Source organism: Nelumbo nucifera, chromosome 2, assembly GCF_055504915.1.
Source record: "Nelumbo nucifera cultivar China Antique chromosome 2, China Antique-T2T, whole genome shotgun sequence".
Classification (NCBI taxonomy): Eukaryota; Viridiplantae; Streptophyta; class Magnoliopsida; order Proteales; family Nelumbonaceae; genus Nelumbo; species Nelumbo nucifera.
This window is the reverse complement of record NC_142650.1, coordinates 106,167,010-106,186,880: the sequence shown is the minus strand read 5'-3', so window position 1 is coordinate 106,186,880 and position 19,871 is coordinate 106,167,010. Positions and strand designations below refer to the sequence as shown.

At 36.3% G+C, this 19,871-nt stretch overlaps 1 protein-coding gene across 2 annotated transcripts in view; it reads left to right on the top strand.

The window, feature by feature from the left end:
• The window catches only part of LOC104603486 (uncharacterized), a 59,153-nt gene extending 45,895 nt beyond the window's left edge, over positions 1–13,258 (top strand). Inside the window, exons 5-9 of one of the 2 annotated variants that reach the window (XM_010267529.3) lie at positions 4,868–5,008; positions 5,824–6,027; positions 6,298–6,390; positions 6,787–6,898; positions 12,828–13,258. In XM_010267529.3, coding sequence (XP_010265831.1) covers positions 4,868–5,008; positions 5,824–6,027; positions 6,298–6,390; positions 6,787–6,898; positions 12,828–12,871 — 594 coding nt within the window. In that variant the 3' untranslated portion in view covers positions 12,872–13,258. The remainder of the gene's footprint in view (positions 1–4,867; positions 5,009–5,823; positions 6,028–6,297; positions 6,391–6,786; positions 6,899–12,827) is intronic. The other variant, XM_088897063.1, reaches the window with a different exon arrangement.
• The last annotated feature ends 6,613 nt before the right edge of the window (positions 13,259–19,871 follow it).

The following is a 19,871-nucleotide window of genomic DNA, read 5'->3' as shown; positions in this document are numbered from 1 at the left end:
AATGCCTGTTTTCTTTGTGCTTTACGCTTTTAAAAGACTTTTGTGTCTTCGTGTAGTAGTTGCTGATAAGTGCTTTTAGCAGATAGGTATGCGGAGCTTCAGTAGTGTCTAGTTGGCAATCTAGAGGGTTCTAGCATTGATCTGAGAGATCTTGAACATTAAAGTGTTAATGCTTGGAGGTGTTGATCGAAACCGGTGATTGGACATCTTGTAGGAGGGCGTATCTGCAGTTGAAGCAACCTAGGTGCAATCTTTGAGCCCTTTTCATTTTAATGGCAAATACCTAGTTCTTTAGAGATGGTTGGTAGATCTTGAGAGACGTAAGGCTTTTGAGGGTTACCGTAGATAGAGAGTTCGAGTATTTGCAGTTGAAGCAACCTAGGTGCAATCTTTGAGCCCTTTTCATTTTAATGGCAAACACCTAGTTCTTTAGAGATGGTCGGTAGATCTTGAGAGACTTGAGGCTTTTGAGGGTTACCGTAGATAGAGAGTTTGAGTATTTGACCTTTCTCTTTACACTTGATGTTGGGTGGTGTTCAAGGAACTAGGTTAGGTGGTTTTGTAGATGTCACCAAGGAAAACCTGGAGTGGAGTTGTGTTGCTTCCTCACACTCATGGTTTGGGCAAAACCACCTTGCCAGATTCCGTCTTATATGGCTTTAGAGGTTCTCAGCAGAACCCATTTGGTTCGTGTGGTAGTTGAATGTGAATGGTCATTGATAGAAAAAGGTTCACGCAGTGCACTTAGTGCAATTGGCAGGGTTCAACAGGAGGTGGTTATTCAAGCAACCCAGGGATTTTCAGAAGTCACACAAGTGCTCAGGTCTTGCCTCAGGTTGGGTTGCAAGGGAAGGATGGTGAGAAATAGAACAAGGTTGTAGTTGATGTGCCTGGGGAGCAAAGAGAAGTAATGGGCAAGACAGTTGTTGGGGGTAATACTCAAGGATGTAGGAGGCAGGACTTCACTGTTCAGGGTGGATGATGTTGTGGAAGGCGAAGATGCAGATGGAGGCCCCTGCAAGCCCTGTCTGCTTTCAATATAGTTAACAGATCAACATCTGTGTGGGTGGGTGCTGCAGCTATAAAAATCGGCATCCCTACCTCAATGGAGTTGAAAACTAGAAAAGTTTTGCTCTGGTGGGTTGGTTCTGAAGAAGGGTGGTGATGATTGGTGCCAAGCACCATGGTTTAAAAAATTTCAGATTTCAAATATTGATACTTGTGTGGTTCTTAATGACTAGGTAGTTAGTTTATTGATAAAAAAAAAGACTAGGTAGTTAGTCTATTGGCTGAATTGTTAAGTCTCATTCAAGGCATAAAGCCTTATATACCCAAATGGATGATGAAAGAATTTGGTATTGGGAGAAATCAAGCAAGTACTCAGTCCAGTCATTCTATGTCAATTTCTCCCTCTTGCAGGAAAATGCTTTCCTTTGGGCCAGAATCTGGTGCTCCCACATCCCATCAAAACTAGACTTGTATGGACTTGGAAGATGCCTAGCTACAGACAAATTAATAAGAAAAGGGATGCCCCTGTCTAATGCTCTTTGCTCTTTATGAGAGACTAACATGTATTAATGAAGTTATATCATATATGACTGATAAGACAATATTAGTTTATACATGACCAACTGATATAACAATATTAGCACTTCCGCTTGTTTTCTTTGAACCCAAATATTGGAATTTGTTCACAAGATTTGAATTAATTTTGATGTTATGAGAGCCCATGTAATTAAGTTATGTCATATGTGACTGATTAAACAATGTTAACTTATACATTTGACACAATTGATATGAATATGTATTGTTTCTTAAAATAAATAGGTTATATTGATTCCTCTGAGAACCTTGTCAATTGCTGTATTCTGTGACAATTTTACTATCAAAAGCACAAAGCTCATTTATCCATGTTATGCATCTTCAATTCTGCCATTTTTAAATCAATTACTTAAAATTCCATGCATTGTATTCTAACCACTAGCCTAATTGAAGCACATTATATATTAAGCATGTGGAGGAGATGAAAAGATCTAGGCAAAGGGGTTTTGTTTGCAAGTTGGATCTTGAAAAGGCCTATGACTGGGTAGGTTGGCAGTTCCTCTCTCAGGTATTGAGGAATTGTGGTTTTGGGGAGAGATGGTGTAAGTAGATACTTGGGTGTGTTAATACTTGCCACTACTCTATATTGGTCAATGGTGTGGTAAAGGACTTCTTTCCAGCTCGTAGGGGTATCAGGCAAAGGGCCTCACTGTCTCCGTTCCTCTTTACTTTAGTAGCTGATGTGTTGAGTAGAAGCATCGCTAAGGCGGATAGGGAAGAGATCATTAGGGGTTGGAGAATAGGGAGGAACAAGATCCCAGTTACCCACCTTTAGTTTGTGGATGATTTAATGATCTTTTGCAAAGGGGGGTTTAGTGAGAAGGTTTCTCTGGAGGAGTTAACAACAAGGTTCAAAGTATTGATACAATACGAGTTTCAGCCGTATCGTATCGACACTTAGAAACGGCTGAAACTCTATTTTTTTTAGTTTTTTTTTTCAAATTTTGGTTTTTTGGGAAGCTTTTAGCATGCTTTTTATTATTAAAAAAATTGGGGGTTCGAAACACTTGGAAACAGGCGTTTCGGACTATCGTTTTCAAAGATACGATATGATACACCCGATACGGGGCGTATCATATTGATACTTTGAACCATGGTTAACAAAAGGCTTTGAAAGAATTTCCAATCTGAAAATAAATTTGGAAAAGAGCTGCAATAGCAGGCATTACTTTGGAGGATAGTGAGAATGAGGCTATTGCGGGGTGTCTTGAGTGTTCTATCTCATCTTGGCCTTTGTCCTATCTAGGGCTTCCTTTAGGTGCAAACCCTAGGGAGAGTAGATTCTGGACCACAGTAGTAGAGAAGTTTGAGAAGAGACTACCTTCATGGAAGAAGAATTACATTTATTTGGGTGGCAGGATCACGTTAATGAAAGCCACATTAGCAAATCTACCTACTTTTGTGTGTCTTTAGAATTCCGCCTAGGGAAGCCAAGAAACTGGAGAAATTAATGAGAAACTTCCTTTGGGAACCAAGACAAGGAAAAAAGGATCATTTGATTAAGTGGGAAATTGTGTGTAGAAGTGAAAAGGAAGGGGGTTTGGGACTTGGGGGTTAGGAAGGGTGGTTTAAAAAAATTAAGCATTATTGGGGAAGTGGCTTTGGTGTTGGCCCTTGGAGAGAGAGAGAGACTTTGGCATCAAGTGGTGGGGAGTATTCATGACACCTCAAAGGACGGGTAGGACGCAGGTGTATCAAGGTGGTCCAACTTGGTAGTACTGTGGATAGCCATCCACAAATTCATCCCTCAGTTTCTCAGATTTGTCGGGTATGAAGTTTGTTCTGGTAATTCTGTCAGGTTTTGGGAAGATATCTTGGTGGGAGACACCCCTTTAAAGGACCTCTTCTCTTTGCTGTTCTCTATTTTTTCTTTTAAAAAAGAGGTGATTTCAAAATTTGCCGCATCCTCGGGAACACCATTGGAGCCAAATTGGGATTTTGGATTTCGTAGGGGGTTAAGGGATGCTGAAATTGATTCGTTATCTCTTTTGCTTGGCCTACTAAATCAAATTTGTCTAGATCCCTCGAAACCCAACAAAAGGGTAGGGTTCACTTGTGCCTCTTTCTTTAAGTCCTTGTCCCAGCCTCTTACTCAACAGGTTTTTCCCTTGAAGGAAATTTGGTTTAGGCCAATTCCCCCAAAGGTGTACTATGGGAAAGTAAACACTTTAGAAAACCTACAAAAGAGAAGACCCTTCCTTTGTATTTCTCCCAACTGGTGTACCCTCTGTAGAACTCACAGGGAGGACTGTTACCATGTATTCGTTTCATGTCCACTCTCTACAGAATTGTGGATTTGGCTTCTCTCTTTGTTTGGGTGTAATTGGAGCTCACCAGCAGAAAGACGTTTGAGCAGCCCTATTCAATACACAGTCTTTCAGTTGGCCTACAAAAAGAGGAAGATCAATGTGGAGATGTGCGAGAGCAGCCTTAGTTTGGACAATATGGGAAGAAAGGAATGATAGAATATTTCAAGAGAAGGAAAGAAATAACCAGCAACTAAAAGACTGTGTATTGAATAGGGCAATACAATGCTTGAAGACTTTGGACCTATTCCATCAGTTCTCCTTTAATGACTGTTGGAGAAACTGGTTGGCAATAGCGAGGTGCTCTTCCATCAAGAACAAGGTAGTCCCAAGGTGGTGTCCTCCGGCTGAAGGCTCACTAAAACTGAATTTCGATGGTAGCAGCTTAGGCAATCCAGGGCCCTCTGGAATGGGGGGGATTCTGAGGATTGAGCTTGGAGAGGTTGTTCTGTTGTACTCGGGTCCTTTGGGACTTGGTGACGCTGTCAGGGCAGAAATGCTAGCTGCGGTACAAGGGGTGCATTTTGCAAACCAAATGGGGGTAAAACAACTAATTATTGAGGGGGACTCAATGGTGGTGGTGGGCTGGTTAAGGAAATCTGCTGAGACTGTTTGGTGCTATAAAAATGAAGTTAAGAAAATTAAATGGTTAACAAGGAACATGTCAGTCTCTATTCAGTGGGTGGGGAGATCTGCAAACGCTTTGGCCGACGTGTTAGCCAAGCAAGGGGCAAATAGGGAAGAATTGTTTTGGGCTCAGTTGTGATTCCAGCAATTGTTTCCTAACTTCTTTGTATTTGTCAGGAGGGGCTGCAGCTCGCACCTCTCTAAGGGATCTTGCATGAGATTGTAATCCTGAATCAGTTCCTGTTTTAATAAAATTGCACTGTTACTCATAAAAAAAGTCTTATTAGAATATGGATCTAAGAGTACCAAATTTCAACTTCCTGTCTTTACAGGCTGTAAGAGTGGAGCATTGTGAACGTGTGCAAGTGATAGTAGCAGCAAAACAAATTTGCATTGCCAATTGTCGTGAGTGTGTTTTCTTCCTAGGCATAAATCAGAGACCACTCATTCTTGGAGATAATCATAAACTGAAGGTGCGAAGGTTGCTGTTATTCGTTGTATATGTCATTGCTTGCCATATAGTGTAACTAAGCCCACTATTTTTATAATATATCATCCTTTGCAAGATATGATTCTGATATCGTGTTTACATTATAATTATGCATTATATTTGTCCGGTGTTCTTAAAAAGGATTTGCATGTGATTTAATGCTAAGAATTAACCTGGTATGAATTCTCTCTGATGATCAATGCACATGGTTCGTACCTCTTTGTTTTGTACTATTTTTGTCTCTTCAGGTCTTTTTGGTGAAAAAAGGTTTGCAAAATTCCCCCAGCTGTTTTATTTGTCAATTAGATGTCTTTTACCATTTCAGTTGGCACTTCCCTGAATTTTTGGGGGTTTAAACTTGAAAGTTTTCTCTCCTATCATTTTCATTTGTATATAAGATTTTGATTTGGTTTGATGAAATTGTACTAGTGTGTTCAAAACAGCTTGGTTGTCTCAAGCACATAACATCATTCAGTTTGAAGTTTGAACCCACAAATGAATGCTGCTGCAGATGTAGTATCTTTATGTTAACCCTTTTTTGAGGCCCAGTATCAGTTTTAAGGCTAGTGTGTCCAAAACAGCTCGGTTATCTCGAGCACATCACATCATTCAGTTAGAATCCAACAAATGAATGCTGCTGCAGATGTAGTATCTTTATGTTAACCCTTTTTTGAGGTCCAGTATTAGTTTTAAGGCACTCAATCCTATTATGCAGAAGTTGTCTTACAGAGGTCATATAACATTCATTATCTTGGCACTCTAAACAATTGCTGCTTTGTGGATGTTTCTTTTTGTCAGGTAGCACCATATAACACATATTATCCACAATTGGAGGAACACATGATCCAAGTTGGTGTTGATGCAAGTTTTAACAGATGGAATGAGCCCCTGGTGCTGGGCATGGTTGATCTACATGATTCATTATCTCATCCTGCTGGGGTCTCTGATGTTCAATCTGAATCGGCAACATGCCTTGATCCTGATCAGTTTACAAATTTCTTGGTATGCTGATACTTCTCTGGCACTAGTAGTGGGAGAAGACACACAAGACCATATTCTATGTGTTTCCTGTGCAAGTTTGATTTATACAAATATAATGGTTGCTTCCTTTTGTGTTCTATATAATATCTATGTGAGCATGTATGTTCATGTGTTAGTCCTAATTGAATTGTCAATTGGGCATAATAATGCATCACTTTTTCAATTTCCAAATAATGTTGAGTCAATTATGGAAAACCATGTTGCATAATCCATTTTGCTTTTGTTGTACAGATTCCCAATTGGGTGGGTGGTGAGTCACCCAAGTCCACAAAACACAATCCATTTCCGTTGCCTGAGGTCTATATGGCATCACAGCAGAAAAACGTATGTGGACTAAACCATGCTAATTGTGGTGAACTGCTGTAGTTCTTATCTAATTAGTGGGCTGCTTTTATGCTTTATCATTTATATGGCTTTTACATGTTCTTGACATTTTTTTTTCAAATTTACACAATGCTCTGCATTTAAACATATCATGCACCAAGGGTTTTAGTGCGCACCTGGGGCACAATGAGCTGCGTGCACCAAGGGTTGTCATAATATGTCTTGGCTGCGGAGTTTTCTTGTAGTGCTTGCATGTGGCTGAATTTTATGTCCTTGACCATCACACCTGGATAAGGCTTGGGTGCACCATGCACCATATAAGCTGCCAGTTTAATGTTAGATTTGACTTATTCCTCAAATCTGCCTCCTATGCTCAAGCAACTGTTTCTTTTCCAGCTTCAGAATTTAGGGGAAATAAAGCAGTCTTTGAGAGAATTGCAGCTTGAGGAGAGCCGAAAACGGGAACTATCTAGTGCTCTTCACGTATACTTCAAAGATTGGCTTTATAGTAATGCTCGGATCTCCTTTTATTTCTTTATTTTATTTTCTTATGGATCAATATTCTGAAAATTGATATTCCATGTATAATTAGAAACTTAAATTGTTTTATGCTAATTCCTTTTGATAGTAATGCATCTGAGAATCTCCTTTAATGATTATTATTTGGGAACCCTATTGCAATTTTAATTTGCAATACCTCACATCTAAACTCCTTTCTTGGTAATGCCTTCACTTTGTGCTCCTATAAGAAGAAATTCTTAAGTGTTTGATTGATATGACTACAACAATTTAGTGATTTAAATTTGGTGCTTTAGTTTCTGTGAAAGTGATCATAGAACATGATATTGTGACCTTGCTTTGAAACTTCAACGCTACCTGCTGCATTTTAAGATGTTTGGATTTCAATATGGGGGAATGTTGGTCCTTAAAAAAATGAGAAACATATACCAAAAGGGGAACATGTACTAAAAGTGGAATACAGCTGGAAAAACTCAAACCGACACAACTGAGACTCTGGAAAAGAATAAAAACTAATTATGCATCCTAAAAAACTGTAGATTTTCAAAATTGTAGAAATAGCATCCATGCATAAAAGAACTTTGCACTTCTTCCATCAAAGCCATGATTTCAGCCTGTAATGAGCGTCGCCTAGACCAATTGGGCCCAAGAAAACTGAGTTCCCCAGGTTTCCCATACTCCTTTTACCCTTTGAAGCCTTTTGCATTTAGGTAAGATTATGAAGAGAGCCTCTTGTTATGCATTTTATCTAAATTGAAAAAATGGAGTTTGTTCAGACAACAACCTGGAGAAGATTTCTAAAGCCTGAGGCTAAAAACCTACTCTTTGAGAGGGCACAAAGTAAAAGGGAAAATCACATCAAAGATCAGAGAAATGAGGAAAGCTATGTTTATGCTGGTAGGGCTTAATGTGGTTGAGTGGTTTAAAGTATTTGTAGAGGGAGCACTTCAAACAGGTAAAGAAACAAAGTGGAAGAGTTCTAAAGAAGAAAAAGAATGAAGGTGTTTGTTGAAAGAAGATGGAACACTAAAGATAGATTCTTGGCTCTGCTTGAATATTTTGGAGAAGGGAAGAAGCAGCTGGTGTGCATTCCTGAAGGAAGAAATGGCTCAAGTTGGAAGGAAATAAAAAATGTATTACAGGACTTTTTGAAAGAGATGAAGGAAAGGAAACCTGAAAGTAAAGGGTCCAGTACTGTTCACCACTTTTGAAGACTGTAAAACAGTGATAAACTTGATGGAGAATGGATTAGAAGTTGGTGCTTTAAACCAAGGATTACTAACAATAGGTTAGTCAAAATAGCTACAAATAATGTATAAATACATAAGAATTGTATATTTTGACAGTATATATGAAGAAAAATATTACAATTAATATAGCGGAATGCATAGATATCATACAATTTTATTGATATGCATCAATCAAGATTCCAAGAAACATATTATATAGATTTTTACAAATTAATACATGCACAAAGCCATTATTATCTTATTTTATATTAAAGTCCAAGGCACAAAACATATGCAACTATTATATAATTTTTTTTCTATGTCACTACTTATAAATTTTAACATTAACAAATTATGGCCACGATTTAACAAAGTCTGATAGTAAATTATTGCCATCAATCTGCAAATGCTGATAACCAATTATGGCCATAATTTAACAAAATCTGATAGTAAATGCTACAACCACTTTCCAAGCAAGGCATTATTCCTAACCTTCAGATGCCCAACTCCTGTTGATGTGTTTCATGCAGTGTTGTAATGACAAGATGAACATTGTTATCTTTTACAGGGCATCCAAAGTTATGTTTATTACTACAGGAGCTTTTCTTAGGAAAGCAAAGAATATAATGAATTTTTTTTAGATGAGTAATAAAAAAGTAAGGGTGTATGAAGATCCAAAAGTAATTATATCTCTACTTGATGGTAGAGATGTTGGCTGACTGATGAGAAAAAGAGGGAGCGGAAAAATTCCCAAATCAGAGATGTCAATGATATTCTTCCCACATCTTTGCCCACAGCCCACTTATCTTAGAAACTAACTGCATGAAAGTTTCTATTTTTGGATAAATGTGCTTCCTCCACACTCAACTAGCTTCAATTGATTTTCATGACTCTGCAAGAGCCACATAAAAGGATTTCACTGATTTTTTCCCCTTTAGAATCCTTTTTCTGAACTAAATCAGCCAGGAAATTAGGGGTAATCTCCAACTTTTGCAACAAAACGAGGTATTCTTCAGTCTACTTTTGAAGGAAAAGTTTGGAAAATGGGATTTAAAACAGTGTTGCATGGACTCTCCAAAATGGATGATGTATCAGTGTCTGGATACACATTGGAGTTCTGCACTCCACAGATTTTCTTGAGGGCACTACTATGTGTAGATTTCCTTTTTATCTTCTAGCTTTTTTGACATAATGACGGAGTAAAAAAAAAACAGCTAATGTACAAGATCAATGCCATGTTTCATATCAAGGTTTTACAAACCAACCTGGAAACAGAACCGTTTTGGGTGCTGTTTTCCGGTTCGGTGGTTCAACCGTCCAGGTCGAACGGTCCGACCCATGACATCATAAATAAATAAAAAAACAAAAAAAATATATATATAATAAAAAATACCATAAAAATAAATAAAATACAGAAAATACACAGAAAAATACAGGGAAATGAACATCATGTGAAAAAATAAAAAATATCTAAATATAAAAATAATAAAATACAGAAAATACAAAAAATACAGAAAAATTCCAAAAAATATAGAAAATTCCAAAATTACAGAAAAAAACACAGAAATTACAAAAAAATACAGATATTTTTCCTCCAGTTTGTATGAGGAAAAATTCAGCCATACAGACATCTAATGTTTGGAGCAACACTTGGGAGGAAAAAATGCTTGGAAAAAATACTAGTGAAATATATATACTATCAAAAACTAAATTGAAATCAGATAAACAACCAAAAATTAAGCTGAAATACATTATTAAACAATTCAACACTTTTGTCTTAATATGCTGAAATATATACTATCAAGTATCAAATAAATCAAATGAAATCAGTCTGAAGTATATATTTTTTGTATTAATAAAATAAATTGAAATAAAACAACTACATTGAGCATTTCAAGTTTTCAACACTTTGGTCTTTTTGAAAGTAACTACTCTAAGAGATTAAGAGAATGAATTTCAATTCTAACTTTCTAGTTTCTAAGAGAATGAATTTCTTCAAAAAACTATTTTATGTTCTTGAGCATTCAAAATACTAGCCAAAGAGCCAAAAAGAAAAGATTAACCGATTCGGGCATACGAACAAAGCATGAGACATGATATAAATCCAAAGTTTAAGGCTTTAAGCTTCAAAAAGCACGGTAATATACTAGTTTAAGCTTCAAAGCAATATTAGAAAACAGGGGATGTGATGCTGCAGTGGTTCTCAGCTCCAATGGAGTGGTTGTCGGTGCAAATGGTGGTTCCTGATGCAAGAAATCGTAGTATTGCAAAAAGGAAAAAGGGGAATGAGTTAATGGTTTAATGCGCAGAGATTATGATCAAATCAGAGAAAAACGAAAAAAAAAAAAATCACGTGCAAGTTTTTTTTCCTTATAGTTGCCACTGTACTCCTTCCAGAGTGGTCGTCGGCAATCGCAGCTAAGATTGGTCGTCGGAGGTTGGATGTCCACAGTTGTCGCCGCTCTTCCCTTCAAGAGATGCCTTTCGTTTCAAGAGATCAGAGATGTTCGGAAACGAAGGAAACACAATCTTCCATCATGTTCGCTGGCTGCTGCTGCAAATTTTGGTCGCCGGCGGGTGGTTGTTCGGACTTCGGGAAGGTAGGTGTCGGTGTGCTGTTGTCGTCTTCTTTGGTGAAGCTTGTGAAGATATTGGGTTTTGGCAAAACAAAACCCTACAGGGAGGACTGGTCCGACTGGAGGAGTCATCGAATGTTTAGTTGGGATAGGTTTGTTGTTTTCTTTTTTGTTTTTTTTTTATTTTAAAACAAAATAATAAATCAAAATAAATATAAATGCTGAACCACTAACTGCTGCCCGGGTCAAACGAGTCGATGGTTTGATCATCTGGGTCAACAATTTTTTGACCATTTCAACGGTTTTGGGGTGGATGACGGTTCGGGGTAAAATCAGAACCGTTTGAGTGACTGGTTTCCAGTCTGAACGGTCCAACCGTCCAGGTCAATGACAGTTCGAAAACGTTGTTTCATCATATAAAGCCTTTTAATAGTATAAACTTTTCCATAGATGTATTCACAGGTTTATGTTTTACTTGTGGAGTCAGATTCTTGTGTGTGCATTTCCATACATTAATTTCAAGCACTGAGTTACCTTGGAGTAGAACTTGTCTACTGTTTCGCTAGCCTGAGATGAAACCTTATAAAGTCTGTGGCTAAGGCCCAAGGGACTAAAGCTTACTAATACTGCTCTAATCATTCTTCTAGAAATGAATTCTGGAACCATTTCCAGCTTTAAAGGTGGTGTTAAGCGGCTTCAAATCATTGAGCACTGCCATAATACCATTCAAGAAACTAATGCCACATGTTGATTTTATTGGCCTATAAAACCATCTAATCAAGGGCTCCACTATATTTGGCCACCACCACACTTTTCCACAAGCCTGCCTCTTTTCTGGGAAATCTCCAGAGCCAATCCATAAAAAGTTTTAGGACATACCCAGTCATATTCCCATTTGACAAAGGGTTTATCTTCTTATCCGTCATACCTATAAGAAGTTCTGAATCTTGTCAATTCTTTTAATTAGTGAGAAAGGTATATTTAACCCAAAATATAATGAAAAATGATGTAATATGATATGTGAACTTTCTGCATAATTAACTCAAAATATTATTACCAATCAAGATATAAATTGTTGTAGTTTTGTTGGTAGAACATGTGATGGACCCCAAATCAATCATGCTAAATGTAATATTACTTGTTCTTTGAGGATGGTACTAGACTTGTGGGCATGGCTCTGGAGCCTGACAGTCAAACATAGAACCGTGGGATGTGTATGCTTTTCTGATGTTCAATAATTTTCTTGTCTGCACTTATCCAAAAAGAAATCGTCTGCAACTCCTTATTACATGTCCAATTCTGCAAATCCTCATCCTATCATACCTCAATTTATGCGTTATGAGATTCTTGCACTGTATTTATCTAGGGTTCATTGAAGATGATAGGGTTAGTTGCATTGATTCTATTATCCATTTTTGTTCTCTAGCATATCTTTTATTTAATAGCTAATTCTCTAGCATATTTGGTTATATGATTGGTGATTTGTTTTTGTACAAGTATTAAAGTGGCTCAATTAATGTTACTTTCTATCGTTGGCACAATGGGAACTACAGGCTGGATTATCATTATAGTTGTTTTTGGTTGTTTCTGTAATTTCTAAATTCTTTTTGTTTTTTTTTTCCCTTTTTCGTCTTTGTGTGTGTGCACATGTTGCATAAGAAAAGCTCGGCTGTTTCGAAAAATAGTCTGGGCTGCTTTGAAACTTCAAGCACATGAAACATTATCCCACTTAGTTCTTTATTTGCCCTTTTAATTAAAAGAATATTGATTGAAATTACTTTCACCCCACACCCTTGCTAACACGTCATACACATGAAACTTAAAAACAGCCTGGGCTGTTTTTCCAAACAGCCAAGCTTTTCCACATGTGCATGCTGCCGCACGGGTGTGTGTGGGTGGGTGTTGAATCTTCTCAAATGTTGCCCCATTGTCAATTCAGAGGGCACTGATTTTTACAGTTGGCGTTGTGGTGGTTAAGACATTGTTCCTTTCTTGATATATCTGATGAAGGGAGATGGACTTGATCAGAAACAATGAATTAATTGTAATTCATTTTTGTTTCACCTAACCTTGGAAGGAAAGGACTAATTAGATTCGTTTAACCATGTGGCAGCTTCTGGAAATATCCGTCAGCTTTACTGTCTACAAGGTGACTGAGGTTGTTAGGTGTTGTCGCATGATCAAGCTCTTGCAGTGATGGTAAACTGGGTGATTTTCTCGGTCATTATGGTCATTTTGACATGAGACTTCATCTGTCGCCATTTCTGGTAAGACTGCAGGCAGTAGAGAATGGTAACATGTTTCGTGCTGTGATGCATCCACTTATCTTATGAAGCTGGCACAATGCAATAGTAATATTTGGGATGAATTGTCCATGTTCTTTTGTTAACCAGGGTTCACTCCTTGTGAAATTGAGGTTTTTGGTTTCTTGGGTTTAATCTTTTATCCTTTTATATTTAGTTTTCTTGGGGATTTAATTATTGGTTGAAATAATCTCTTGTAGATAGAACAGATTTTTTATTGAATCGATTTGTTATTTGGCAAGCATCTATTACTCAAGGATACCTACTCCGGAATGGTTTTTGTTATTATAATAATTAAATAATTCTGAGTCGTTGTTTGCCATGTTGACCTCACCTCTAGCTCTTTTTTCTTTTTTACGAGTGACCGACCTCTAGCAATTTTCGGGCTATTGCTAGGTCATCTGGAAATTGAGATTTTCGAAAACAGTTTTGTAACGCAGTAGTACTCAGGTGAAATGCAACCGAAAAGAACACAAGAATTTTAGGTCCATATGAGGTTTCTATTACCATATGGTTACTAGTATGATATGGGAAAACTTGCAACCAATCAAATACCATTAAAGTGGTAATCAATTTTGTCTTCCCAACATGAGAGTTTTACCCTTAACATATAACTTGTAACAAATCAAGGGAGAGTGTTGTCCCTCTTTCGTCAGATCAAACAACTATTCCTCTTCACTCTCGGAGCTTTGACCAATCACCCCACCCCTGGAATTTTGATGAAAATCTACCTGATTGGCTATGATTATGGGTAAACATGAATCGAGTTTTTCATAAGCTATTTGATCTTGATTTGTAAAAAGTTTAATTTGGTTTGGCCTAAATTGAGTTTGAAGTTGAGCCTAAGCCCAATAGATAGGCTTGTTTGTTAATCGACTTGAGCTTGAGCCCAATAAAGCTTGGCTGGTAAGGCTTGTGAGCTTATGGTCATGAGCTCGAATGTTTTTATAGGAAGTTTGGCTCATGGTCGAGCCAATAAAGTCTCTAGTTTTTTTTTTTTTTTTGTTAACTAATCAAAATATAGTACTCATAATGAAACAAAAGTTCTTTACATCAGGTGCCCAAGAAGGATAACTTCAAAAAGTAAAAAGGTCTTGGTCTTTGCTCTATAGGCAACTGTATGAATTGGGATATTGTACTTTCTATTTACATAACAAAAAGAAAAGGAGATGAAAGATTGAGGTAGAGTTTTGGTCTTTTGCAAAAGCCAAAGGCAAGACCAATTAAGACCAATGAGGATATGCCCTGATGAGAACTGCCTTGGGAAAAGTATTCCATGCAATATTGTCCATAGTTCAAAATCTCTAGTTTGAATCGAGCTCGAGATCTCATAATTTTTTGGCAATCTGTACTAAAATAGAGATATTCAACTTGGCTCAACTTGAATCCATTTTTAGTTACCACTTTTATGATGCCTAGATACCAATTGATTGGCTATAAGTTTTTTTAGTATCATGTACTTCTACCATCATAGTTGAAACCTTATTTCATTCCTTTTATATCCCTACTCTCATATTAGGTCCATTTGGTTCCCCGGAATTAGTGCTTAGAAATAGAATTGAAAAAGGCCCATTTCTGGTTCCAATCACTTGTTTGGTGGGAACGAGATCTTATTTTCCTTTCTTGGCAAAATGGGATTCTTTCATATTGGGGGAATGACCATTCCAGCCCTCTAATGTGATTCTAGATTTTCTAAAGTAGAGATCTCTTGACAAAAAAAAAAAGAAAAACACCGTAATACACATTACCTAATGTTAATAAAACAATAAAATATTATTTAAGTAATAATAAGATAATATTAATAAGGTGATAATAAAATAATATACTAATGATAAAATTAATAAATTATTAATAGAATATTAGTGTGCAACTAAAAGGATAAAAGTTCAAGTTACCATTATAACCAAAATTTATTTTTATGACCTGCACATAAACCAAGTATTTGCTTTATTAAGTATAGATATAGATATGCTTATGTTTGTTTAAAATTTATATTTTATTCATTAGTAAAATTAGTTTGGATGTTTGATTTTTACTAAAAAGTCATTGATTCAGGTTTCATAAAATTTCTTTTTTATATATTGTTCATGATATACAATATAAAAGTCATTTTTATTTGGGTGCAAATGGTATCTCATTGTCCAAATTTGGATTTGATTTTGATATGTTTATAGTTTATACTTACATATAATCCAATTTGATTAGATTTAAATTTATGTTTTCGTATATTTAAAATTTATATTGTATCTATTAGTAAATTTAGTTTGAATGACATGTTTTTACTAATCTATTATAGGTTCAAGTTTTATACAAATAATTTTAAATTCATGCTATTCAGTTTATTAATAATAAATAACATTTTGATCATGTTTAGTTTAATTTATTTATACTAATCAATATATGATTGCAATGTAAATTCAACTCGAATCCCATACAAATCACAAGTTCCATTTCAAATACAAATATACAAAACAAATCAAATTTGGGTCTCTACCTAAGGGTAAATTACAAAAAAACCCCTTGTATATGAGGTTAGTGACAATTGTACCCGTAAACTTTTCCCCATAAGGATTTTGCCAGTTAACTTCGACAAAGATTTTCAAGAAATTATTTAAAGTTTTCTAAATCCCCAAACTGCCTTTTTAATTATTTATTCGAATGATTCATGGTTAATTTAATTTTCTAAATATGACATTGAGTTATTCCTTAATAGCAATTTGACATTGTGGTGTCTTGTTTATATTCATAAAAGTGAGAATTTTATTTCTTGTTTTTCACTATATCTTAAGATGTTATTGGAATTATTTTACTTCTTTATCAACTCTTGCCAAAATTTTTTCCTTTAAGGCGTAACATAGAGTTATTCACCTGTGAGATGGTAGAAGTATTTTTTTTTAGGGAGAAGCAATATAAGATCAACAAATGAAGATATCATTGAGTCCGCTAGGGTTTAAGAACATATTTTTTTGGGTAAAAGACTTGAACCTCCCCCAATGTTTTTCACAAATACTAATACCTCCCCTATTATTTCTAACAGGACTCAAAACTTCCTTTGTCAACAAAATGTGACAGCATATTTGACAGAATCAATGAAAAGACTATTTTATCCTTAATTATTTTTCAAATTTTCAAAGAGAACCACTTAAACTGTAGTAATCTAAAACAATTATCTATATAAATATATTAAGTTGAAATGTGTACTTAAGAAGGCATGAGGATGAGGGAAATGGAATCTAACAGTATTTTTTTGCCTTTTTTCATAGAAATTACAAGAATGCCACTCTCTTCCAATTCTCTCTCTTTTGTTTTTTTTCTTTCAAATTACAAGAATGCCACTCTCTCTCCAATTGAGGGAGACTTCAACTCAGCATCTCGACTGCTAGGGGACCTACAATCAAAGGTAGTCGAGTTCGAGTTGTACTGAGTTCGAACTTTTGAGCTCAAGTTCAAGTCTCTAATTCAAATCGAGCTCGAGGTAGACGACACCTTGACCACTGATGGAGACCTTGGCTTGGCACCTTGGTCACTGAGGAAATCTCGGCTCAGCACCTTGACAATTGAGGGAGACCTTAGCTCGGCACCTTGTCAACTAAGGGAGACCTTAGCTCAACTCCTTGCCTGCTAGGGAAACCTCAGCTCGACACTTCAGTAGCTGAGGGAAACCTCAATTTGGCACTTTGGCTCGGAACCCCAGTTCAATACCTCACTACTTGAGAAACCTGTAATCAAAGGTAGCCGAACTCAAACTTTCGAGCTTTTGATTCAAGCCAAGTCCATGTCTCTAAGCTTGAACCTGATAGTTTATGAACGAGCCCCTGCAACGCAGGGCCCCCTCCACTAGTATACGGTTAACTCAAATTAACCAAAAAGAATATTAGAGCTTCTCCAAGTCTCTAATCGCCATTCATAAATACTAATACTTGTTGTAGGCTTCTCATTGACATTGTTGATCAACGGCTGTTGTAATGATGTTGCCGTTGTCTTCTACTTATTTACTTCTTTATCAATGTTTAAAAGAGGGCTCAGGGTTGTTTAAACGATAAAGATCTCTCAGCAAGAGAGAAGAAAGGTGGTTAATGGTTGGGATAATGGCTTCCATATAATAGTCGTTTAAGGTTAGAGTAGAACTAAAAGATACTATAGATTTGGTTCCTTCAATTAGATTGTTACTTGTTCATGGCACGACTGACATGATTGGTCATGTTTAATCACACGCTTTCTGATTTTTGTGGATGAGCATTGGATTACGCGTTGCTATTTCAGTTGAGCAAAAATTGGGTTTTTGAAAAAAATTTAATGACACATATGTCACATATTAAGGGACGGTTAGGGAAGGGAGGTGAAAGTCCAATGACATCAGCAAACAAGGGAAGTCATAGTCAATATTTAGATGAAACTTCGGGAAAAGTATGAAATACTTCTGACCAATCAACTGAAATCGTAAACATGATAGCCAATCAGGCATTAATCATATTGTTTATCAAATTTTATGGGTGGATTTTGATTGATCGAAACTCTTTTTATACCATGTCTTCCCCGCATCATATATTTTCCCATATTCAACGATAGATCCGTTTAAGGGTATTTTAGAAGAATAACAATAGTGGAAATGTCTATTTTTGTCATTTTGTAAGTTGGTGATAAGGGTGTAAATGGTATCTAATTCCGAATTTGATATTCGACGTAATTGAATTGAATTCGAATGGTTCAATAAATTTAATGGTCGAATTTGAATTTATACATTTTACCAATTAACTTGAAGAGGGGTTATGTCCATCATAAAAAAGCTGACATCTCAGGCTGCAATGATGTCACCTACTCGAGTGGTCATTCTTGATAGGGATTATAGCTAATAAGGAAAACTTTTGGGTCATAATATCAATAAAAATAATCCTTTCGATATAATTTCTAAAATAGGCTAACCTTTTTAAAAATATATAAAAAAGGGCAAAAATACTATTAATCTTCTTCCTCCTCCAAACCACTGAATAAATCTCTTTCAACTCTCTCAAGATTAATAAATATTTGGGATTATAAGTACTACGTGCATAACCGAGTTTACACAGTCTTACTTTTAGCTAAATCAATTGAGTATTGAATGATTCTCAGTCACCTTCAAATTCTATTGTTGTCTGTTTCCAGCGAAAGCCAAACAAACCTGTGAGACATTTCCATTATAAAGGATGCACATCCAGCACGATATCCCGTGGAAATGGAGGCCTATCTTCAATATCCTTATTGTGCGATGTCCCGTCAAGTCATAACATGTATCAAATATTGAAAAGGCCTTCGCTGATCGATACTTGAACATCGATTGCTGGACTGCAGAATGAAAGGCGGAGTAAGAAGATGAACATTGTTTTTGCCCCTTTTTGATATATTTTTAAAAAAGTTATTCTATTTTAAAAGTTATATCAAAATGATTATTTTTATTGATATTATGGCCCAAAAATTTCCCTTATCTATAATCCCTTCTCGATAACCCCTCTCCTCCCCTCCTCTCTCTCTCTCTATTGTCCTTTCCTCTCCCTCTTTTAATTTCATTCTTCTTCCTCCTCTTCTCTTCCTCTCTCTCCCTCCATCTTTTTTATTTGCAATCTGTGCAAGATGTGAGCACCAAGCAACCACCATTCATGTTTTATGATCAATTTCCTCTATAGCTTTTCAAGAATAACAAGTGATGCGTTTGTTCACTCTGTTTTACGTTTTTTTTGTTTTCTCTGCTTTCTTCTATTTTTTTGTTCAATGTCTTGCCGTTGATGTTTCTCTTGTTTAATGTTTCGTTGCAGATGCCACATATCACTTGTTAGTTTTATTTTTAAAAGACAGGCTCTTCCTCCCCTTTTCAGTTTTCTCAATGCATCTAGCTTTGTTAGGGTTTACATGGAAAGTGAAAGTAATGAGTCGAATTTGAACCGAATTGAGTATTCAATATTTTAATCAATTTCGAATTCGGTTGTTGGTTTTACATATCTGACAGATATTTAATCGAATTCAAATCACCTTTCTTGTAATTGAATTTGAATTCGAATATAAGCTAATTCAATTCGAATTTACTCCGTTTACAGGCCTAGTTAGTGATATACAAACCCTAACCTTTTTCCACTCTCCCGCTCTCAATATTTAGATGAAACCTTGAGGAAAGTTTTTATAATATTTGAAAAAATTTTGATCAATCAATTGAAATCGTAAACATGCTAGCCAATCAGGTATTGTTTATCAAAATTTATTGGTGGGTTTTGATTGATCAAAACTCTTTTCATACTATGTCTGTCCGGCATCACATATTTTCCCTTTTTTAGATATACTCAACAAGGTTTTAAAAACCGACTCGGAAACAGAACCATTCTAGCTACCAATTTCTAGGTCAGTGGTTCGACTGTCCAGGTTGAATGGTTCGGATGGTTTGCAACTTTACATTAGGGAAAATTATTATATGTTTATATGAGAAGGAAAATGGAGAAGAGATTTGTCGGTTGAGAAAGAAAGAAAGAGAAATAACGGAACAAGAAAGGAAAAAAAAAGAAAAGAAGAGAATGGAAAAGAAGGAGGGAAGAAGAAGGAAGAGGAGGATAATTTGACGCTCACCAGCGATGATAATGGCAGTGGCAATGGCAAGGCAACGAGCTGGCGGCAATAGACACAGATTTGAGATTTGAGATCGGTTTTCTCACTCTACAACGTCTGTATTGTTTGTAGTCTTCTTCTTCTTCTTCTTCTTCTCTCTCTCTCTCTCTCTCTCTCTCTCCTGGATCTCAGATCTGAGTTGTGTCTCAGACCGGATCTCAAATATGAGGTCTTGTGTTTCTCTCCTCTTGCAACTTTTTTAAACTGTGAACCATTGTCTAGGTCAA